The 9,182-nt window shown below is 40.2% G+C and overlaps 1 protein-coding gene across 1 annotated transcript; it reads right to left on the minus strand.

Moving 5' to 3' along the window:
- Window positions 1-24: 24 nt before the first annotated feature.
- Window positions 25-8,714, minus strand: mfsd9 (major facilitator superfamily domain containing 9). The gene is made up of 6 exons (XM_030758244.1): window positions 8,564-8,714; window positions 7,554-7,641; window positions 5,771-5,814; window positions 4,636-4,765; window positions 2,160-2,369; window positions 25-2,077 (listed from the first exon to the last, which is right to left on the minus strand). Exons 1-6 carry the CDS (start codon window positions 8,648-8,650, stop codon window positions 1,203-1,205), a joined length of 1,434 nt encoding a protein of 477 aa, XP_030614104.1. The 5' UTR covers window positions 8,651-8,714; the 3' UTR covers window positions 25-1,202.
- Window positions 8,715-9,182: the final 468 nt, after the last annotated feature.

Below are 9,182 nucleotides of genomic sequence, written 5' to 3' on the forward strand. Positions count from 1 at the left end.
AAAAATAAAATTCAGAAGATAGAGTCAAAAGTACAAACTGTTTATTCATTGTAACATTTTTCTGCCATAATGTAGCACATACTTTATGGAATTTTTGCATAAATGTAAAAGACATTCCTTTTGGTCTGTGTGTGTGTGTGTGAGATGAAGTTCAACACAGCCAGGCTTTCTTTGAGTAAACTGGCAAGGACAAAACCTAAACCCCATTATTTAATGAATACATGCACATTCCAGTGACAATGCGATGCACAGTTTGCACTGCTGTAACTTTACAGCTGGGCTTCATGTGTAACCTTAGTAACAACTTGCACATACTGTATAAAGCATATTTGCACAGCAGAGAATCTATACTACAGTTAAAGCAAGCTGTAAATAAAAGAATTAGTGAAAATGTATCATTTTCAATCGAAGTGATTTTAACCTTGACATTGCTCACTAAGCCATTAATCTCACTTCGCAGTACACCCCTCAGCTGATGTTTGGGTTACTAAACAAGTGTTTGGAATAATGTTATAAAAATAACTTAAAAATAGTGCACAACAAATACCCATTTAAACATCTAAGATAATCTTAGATAAACTAACCTCTCTCTCTATATATATAATCAAAAAGTCAAAGAACATCATTAGTTTAGATTTCTGATACTTTGCATTAAAATAATAATAAAAACAGCCATTGAGGTAAAATGTGTAAAATCAACTTCATACCAAAAATTGAATAACCTACCTTTTGATAGTCATCTTTTTTCCTAAATTGAATGAATTATTACTCCAATCCTCCTCTTCAGGCATATAGTGCATCACAGACCTGCATTCAGCAATGTCAGTGAATTTATAGTGGTTACAGAATTGCATTAATAATAAAGTACAATCATAATCCAGTAGTTGTGCCCAAAGGCTGATGTCAAATTTCAGCATTTTGCAGCTGTCTTCATGTCAACAGTGCACTTTTTATTTTATTTTTTTTTTGGATTCAGCTCCCCAAGAGAAGGACTTCAGTGCTGGTGTGATTTGAAGGTCACAATATTTCACCCTGTGAAGCCATCGCATCAACAGTAGTGTCATCCTGTTAAAGAATAACATGTTTGAGTGGGATTCGCTGCTCCCACGAGGAGCCTGCTGTTCATTGTCCCAGCTGGCCTCTCGCAAATAAGAGCACTTCTCTGCGATTTTATATTTCAAAATTCAGTTAATGAGCTTCTGCTAGTATGAGTTTCTGAGTTTGGCTGTTTTTGTCATCCCTCTCGCATCCCATTTGGGAATTCTGATGAGCAATAAACTCACAGCTGCAAGAGCCAGCACCACTCCCAGACTGGGGGGGCCGCAAGGGCTGAACTCTTGCGCCAAACCAGACAGGAGAGGAGCCAGGACTCGACCCACAGCTGTAACTGACTGCCCGGCTCCAATCAGAGTCCCGCTCGCCTGGGCCCCTCCCCTCTGTAGCTCCAGATCTGTGATACACGTCCGTCCAATAGTGGTAGAAATGGCAAAGAAGGTGGAGGTGAGCAGCACCTGCCAAACACTTGGTGCAGCAGCATAGAGGAAAATAAGTGAACAGGTGAGCACTGTGGAATGAAGCAGCAAAGCAGGCATGTTGTTCTTATACAGCTGTGTGACTGGCCCCACCAGGAATCCAGCCAGGGCCCCTAGGGTGCTGCTATAGCTGATCAGATAACCGGTCATTTTTGGCTTGAGTGAGAAACGCTCTTCCATGGCCAGAGAAAAGTTACTGTAGTAGAGCATGATAGCTATGGCCATCAGAAGACGCACAAGGAAGAGATCCCACATGTCAGATGAAGCCACCAAGTGGATCTTGGAGCCCACCGAGGACAGCTGTTTCCAGGCTGGCTGCAGCAAAGACACATCCCTCCAACTTACACCACCACGATGCCTTCCAGGGGATGTGGACTTTTGCTCGGTGTCTGCTGTCAACAAAGGGTGGTGGCTACTTCCTTGAGAACCGTTCTGTACAGATTTACTAAAGTGGTTTTCATGATAACCTTTACTCATGTTGTTTCTGCAGACACTGTCATTACGGTCAACTAGTGTCTCACACCCTGGTAACATCCATACCAAGCCTGCAAAGACAGACACAACATATTGATATAAATTTCAAATAATGTATTCCTGAAATCAATTATTTCTCATTTTCTAACCCACCAGCATTAATGAGGAAGATGGCTGCACACGTAAAAGAAGACGTATAAAAGCCTCCTTCGTGCTCAGTCAGGTAGCCACCCACCACAGGACCCAAGATGAAGCCGACGCTGGAGGCTGCATTAAAGTGTCCCATCACCAGAGGGCGCTCTGACTCAGACACCAGATCAGACAGCAGGGCTCTGCAGATGGAGAGTGAGTGCTTGAACAGCCCTGAAACAAAAAACAGGTTGAGAAAAAGCAAAAGACAGATTTTTAAGTTTAAAGGCCCTCAACCCACACAACTGTTTTTACTTAATCTTAGAATAATTTAATAATCAGATCATATATATACACTCTAGCATTAGGTGGACGTAACAAGAGATAACAAAAGGTTACTGAACTCAAGGTGCAGAGTGCCCTCTGCTGTCTTCTAATGTAATTAAGAAAAATTAAGTTGCTAAGCATTTTTAGTTTTGAAATAGAAGGTGGGTTTGAGCTCACAAGATACAGCTTAAAAGCTTGGTCAGTGAAAATGACACAACATAATGGGATGATTCTACAGTACAGGATTTAGATAAGCCAACAAATGATCACAAATACTGTCTGTAAGCTGCGAAGGATCTCCTGAGGACATTAACAATGGGTCTCTTCATGCATGCACAGTGGAAGGATACTGTTAAAATGAATTCAGCTTATCAGTTAATGAATCTATTTTTTAATTTGACAACATTGATTGATTTACCTTGTCCATCAGTCTATTAAATCATTAAAACTAACTCTAATTTCATTAGCTACAGCAGGAAAAACTCATCTTCTAGCTGTAATCTCCTAACAGGGAGAAGGCCCTGCCTTGGAGGCTAAAAAACACACTGAATACAGAAAACTGCAGATTATTTAAAAAACAAAGCAAAACAACAAAAACTCAATGCAGGAATGTTATGCAGGGCTGTGAAGTACTGTAGTATTTGCCCCCTTCCTGATTTCTTAGTTTTTTTGCATGTTTGTTGCCCTTAAATATTTCAGATCATTAAACAAATTTTAATATTAGACAAAGATAACAAGTAAACGTATTAAGGTGAAAAAAGTCAAACAAACCTACCTGGCCCTTGGTGAAAAAGTAACTGCCCCCTAAACCAAAGCACCCTTGGCAGCGAGAAGTGCAATCAAGCATTTGTGGTGACTGAGATTTTGAGCATGAACGGCCTGTTTAAGGTCAGGCCAAAGCATCTCAATATGATTTGAGTCCGGACTTGGACTAGGCCACTCCAAAACCCTTCTTTTTTTTTCTCTTCTGTTGTGCCTTTCAGAAACTGACTTGCTGTTGCGTTTTGGATCACTGTCCTGCTGCATAACCCAAGTGAGCTTGAGCTTCAGGGCAGGAACTGATGGTCAGACATTCTCCTTCAGGATTTTAGGTAGAGAGCAAAATTCATGGTTCCATCAGATACTGCGAGTCATCCTGAAGCACCAAAACAGCCCCAGACCATCAACCACCACTATGACTGTTGGTATGATGTTCTGTTTATGAAATGCTGTTAGTTTTACGCCAGACTCAAACCTTCCCAAAAGTTCAGATTTTGTCTCGTCAGTCCACAGAATATTTTCCCAAAAGCCTTGGGGATCATTAAGATGTTTTTTGGCAAGTGTGTGTATGCGTGCTGAGAATTTCGGCTGTAGCAACCAGAACAGATTGCTATAACCACAGTTTGTTAGCGGGCACCGCCATTAGCACTGGCAATCGCTCGATACCGACGTGCAGTCTGTCTGCACACGTGGCAAGCGCAAAAAGGTGGAGATATTGTCTAGCTGGTGAGCTCAGGTGTAACCACTATTAAACCTTTACTGGGAAACAGCTGGAGGTCCTTCTTCAACCACCTGATCAGCAAGTGTCAACGTGAAGAAAAGAACTTTGTAGCTGCTCCATCCACCACTGTTTCACACAGGGAAAAAGCTGCAATACGGAAGTTAAAATATGCAGATTAACTGTTAATGAGACAAAAGTATTTCTTATCTGATTACTTGATTAATCAATAGAATAATCAATTATTAAAATAATTGATAGTTGCAGCCTTAAACTCAACTTCCAAAATTTTTGGTTAATCCCAGTTAACTCAAGATTTAACTAGAAGGACGACTTGCTGCATTCTGCTCTCTACCAGAAAACCCTGAAGGAGAGTGTCTGGCTGTCAGTTCGTGCCCTGAAGTTCAAGAACATCATTTAAAAACTGCATTTAGTATTTACTTAGGTTATCTCTGGCTAATATTAATTTACTTATTAATATTAATTTGTTTGATGATCTGAAACATTTAAGTGTGACAAACTAAGAAATCAGGAAGGGGGTAAATACGTCTTCAAAGCACTGGTTATTTTAATTCAGGTTTAAGACAAATCTTCCCTCTTTAAGAGACGGGTATGTGCTATATGCCTCCAAACACCTGTATGACAGTGACACGAGGTTTGAGACCTCCCCATTATTAATGCAGCTTTCCAACTTACCCACAGGTATCCGTGCAAGGACAAACAAAGCGATGCTGGTGGACATCCCTAGCAGGCTGTAGCCTAGAGCACTGAGCAGTAGACAGGTCAGCAGAGAGTACCGGCGTCCCACTACGTCACTCCAGCTGCCCTGCCAATCAGGAAGAAGTGAAACACAACCACATACAGAAATGAAAACATTTGTAATTCCCAAACACATATTCAGTGATGAGATTATAGCCATTTCCACAGTCCTGTCAAAGTTGATGCTAACCTACATAATTGATCTAAGATGAATGACAAATATTAACAAATGGAGACAATAGAAAGTAGACAAAAAATATATTAAATTGAATTCTGGGTCTGATTTGTGAATGTTAGTCTGAAAGATCAGCTGACTCAAGAAATACACCACACTCCTTTAAAAGCTGCATTTCCTCTATCAAGCAACTCAGGCTATCATACAAGTCTTTATTAGATTCTCACCCTCTCACGCACGCACATCTAATGAAATAATACAATTAGGACCAGTTGAGATGTGTGTCTGGATGTGGCTAGGTGGGATTATCATAGAGACCCAGCTGTTCACATATCCCTACATTTATCAGGAAACAGTCGGTCTGCATACAGAAACTAACAGACGACTCCTTATCTGTTTAATTTGTCCCATGACCCCCGAGAATTTAAACCAATTTCAAAACCTCTGGGTGGGAGGGAAAGCCGAGACTCCAACTTCAGATACGATGCTTATTGTGTGGTATTTGGATGTGGTTCTGATTTGATTTTTCCATCATGCCACCCAAAGGACTGCACAGTTAAAACAACAAAGTCCCTCTTTTTCAATTAGCGGCGAAGGTAAAGACTAAAAATCAATTTTTGTGTAAAAAATAAATATATATATATATATATATATATATATATATATATATATATATATATATATATATATATATGGGGCTAACCAGGAGTATTTGTGTGTGTGAAAGTGTGGAGACTGGATGCATTGTGTGACCTGAAACAGCTAGTGTTTATTGTCTTCACAAAATACCAGAGATGGCATAGAATGCAACCATTTTAACTGCTAACTGTGAGCACGTCTCGACAAACTGGAGAGACTGAATAGGGTGGTAGATATGGAGACAAAGACAGTACTTACAACTACGGTGCTCGAGAAAAGCTGCAAGATCCCATATGTAGATCCTGCAACAGAATATTTGTTTCAGTTTATCCTTGAAATATAAATCAGAGCAGACATCAAGTGTGCTGAGGTCCAGTAAGTCTAACGTCAACTGACAAAAGTATTTGTCTTGAGATCATTGAATAAAACATTTTGCAGACACTGGCCATAACTTTTTTTTTTTTAAGAGAACATGAGACACCCTCCCCCGCGACCCTGAACAGGATGAGCAGAAAAGAATGGATGGATGTAGCAGAGTTTTCCCAGCATAGCAGCTCTGAATCCAGTCATGTCAGCAGCATGTGTGGCACAGCAGCATCACAGCTGTGCAGATGGTGACGCAGAGTCTGGAGATTTCTTTAAAGTGAGTTACGACGTATATACAATGTATATACAATCACTGGTCAGTTTATTAGGTACACTTGTTCAACTACTCATTAACACAAATATCTAATCGGCCAATCACATGGCAGCAACTCACTGCATTTAGGCGCGCAGACATGAGCAAGATGACCTGCTTAAGTTCAAATTGAGCATCAAAATGGGAAACAAAGGTGATTTAAGTGACTTTGAACGTGGCATGGTTATTGGTGCACATGGGCTGGTCTGAGTATTTTAGAAACTGCTGATCTACTGGGACTTTCCCACACAACCATCTCTAAGGTTTACAATGGATTGTCTGAAAAAGACGAAATATCCAGTGAGCGGAAGTTCTCTGAGTGAAAATGCCTTGTTGATGTCAGAGGTCAGAGGAGAATGGCCAGAGTGCCTCGAGCTGATGGGAAGGCAACAGTAACTCAAATAGCTACTTGTTACAGCCAAGGCATGCAGAAGAGCATCTCTGAATACACAACACAGCAGATGGGGTACAGTAGCAGAAGACCACAGCAGGAACCATTTCTGTCAGCTAAGAACAGGAAACTGAGGCTACAATTTGCACAGGCTCACAAAAGGTGGACAATAGAAGACTGGAAAAACATTGCCTGGTCTAATGAGTCTCAATTTCTGCTGCAACAATCAGACTGTACTGTCAGAATTCGATGGAAAACTACATGAAAGCATGAATCCATCCTGCCTTGCATCAACGTTTCAGGGCAGTGGTGAATAACGCACCATGTCACAGAGCTCAAATCACTGCAAACTGGTTTCTTGAATATAACAGTGAGTTCACTGTACTCAAACGGCCTCCACAGTCACCAGATCTCAATCCAATGGATCACTTTTGGGATGTGTTGATATGGGAGATTCCCATCATGGGTCTGTAGCAAACAAAATCTGCAGCAACTCTTGGACCCAAACCTCTGAGGAATGTTTCCAGCACCTTGTTGAATCTGTGACACGAAGAATTAAGACAGCTCTGAAAACAAAATGGGGCCAAACCCAGTACTAGCAAGGTGTACCTAATAAAGTGTCTGGTGAATGTACATATTTATTAATGATGTTACAGTGATATCAGATTTTTTTTTAATGTGTAAAAATCACTGTTGGCTATTAAAATCCTCTGCCAGGCTCTTCTTTTAACAACACAAGTGTAACAAGAAAAATGACACTGCAGTATTATGCTTACTGTATACAGAAGTGAGGAACAAATAATGGTGTTTGCCCGTTTTGTTTTTTTTTTTTTTGGTTGCTTATTTGGTTACACTCATCACAGCCTGCTGTGTAATTATGCATTAACTTTTGTGTCACTCTGAGGGTGGTGCTCATAGCGCATCATCTATATAATGTAAACAGATTTTTACGTATTGTGGACACAACATACCTACAATACCGGCCACAGTGGGACTTGCTCCAAGAGCCTTCACATGATGGCTCAGTAGTGGGATGATCATGCTCACCCCAAACAAGTCCTAGGGAAAAAAAAATTAAATGAAACTACAGTGAAAGTAATGTCCAGCATACAGCACAGAGTCATCCTGTTTATCTCCGCTGCTGATATCAGAGCAGCGCTTGAGCCAAAATCTTGATTGAAGTCACACAGCAGCTCATACACTGTTCCTAACAGTCCATTACAGAAATTACTTAACCTTCAGTAGCTCTCAGCGTCATACAGTGCAAAGAAAATCTGAGCCGCTTGGATCCTTTTAGTCATCTCTAATTAGATGATTGTTTATCTAGGTATGTCAGAGTTATTTCTCTGCGAGCAACTGGTTTCAGGGAGTCCAGTTTGTGCATTATAGTATTGACAGTGTTGCTTTGAGGAGGCAACACTAGAAACAACAGGAAATGTGTTGATCTCTAACAGCTTCATATTTTTTTTTTCTAGTAGGAAAACACTGAATTTGTACAGATATATGACAGCTGTCACTAGGAGGAATATCCAAGAACACAATACTGCTGTGTTTAATGCTCCCTATACTGACTTTAGACCCACACTGTACTAATGCATTCACGTCCATTCAAAGCATCTAGCACTGAAGCTCTTCATAGTCTCCAGATTTAAGATTTAAAGTTAGATTTACGTGCAACAGGGATTACTTTTTCAGTGCGGGTAAATATGATTTAGATTAGGGGGCGAGTGTGAGAGCATGACTGTCAGGTTAAAGAGCAGAGGTTTAAACTTATTTTAGGCTTTATTATTTTTAAATGTCTTCATTCATTCCATACTTTTTACTAAAATGTGAAAATAAACAACAAGTACGCATTATGTAGAGTTTTAAACATGAACACGGTTTACATCATCATACCTGAGTTACGAAAGCATGACTAGGAAACACCTAAAACCTAAACAACTGAAAAGAGCGAAGTCGTCTCTTTCAATGGGGCACTCACCATGAAGCCCACCACATAGATACATTGTATAATCCGCTTCCGTCTTCTGTCTTTCAGTAATAAAATGCTACATTTCTGGTTGATCATCCTCCCGCTTTGACAGCACGGGTGCAGCCAAGGCGGAAGCGTCCATCCGCTCTAATTATCCCAACAGGAGCGGTGGTCCAATAATCAGGGGGTGACGACAATCTTCCGAGTTTTATCTCTGTGTGAAAACGTGCACTTTATGAAAGTTGTTGGCCTCTGCAGAAGAGTGTTGGTTCTGTAACCATGCGACAATGTTGACTTTCCGAGGCTGGATTGATTTAAGAGCTGCTGAACAGCCGTGCTCTCTGGTCTGACACCCCCTGCCTTGATAGATGGTATAGCTCGCTGACGTCACAGAATACGACGTTTTATTTTTTAATAATTAGAAGAAAAACCATGAAGATTTTATCTGCTTAGAAAACAATTTACGTCATATTTATCATTTTATTTTGTTTTGAATTTATTATATTTGCTATTTGTTTATTTTTTTATAGCAACTGTAACGCTGAAATCTTTTCAGTATTATTTAATAGGTTATTCTAGAGCCTACCTAATGTTGTATACGTAAATAACGTATCACAATTAAGAGCAG

This window comes from Archocentrus centrarchus, chromosome 21 (genome assembly GCF_007364275.1).
Source record: "Archocentrus centrarchus isolate MPI-CPG fArcCen1 chromosome 21, fArcCen1, whole genome shotgun sequence".
NCBI classification, from domain to species: domain Eukaryota; kingdom Metazoa; phylum Chordata; class Actinopteri; order Cichliformes; family Cichlidae; genus Archocentrus; species Archocentrus centrarchus.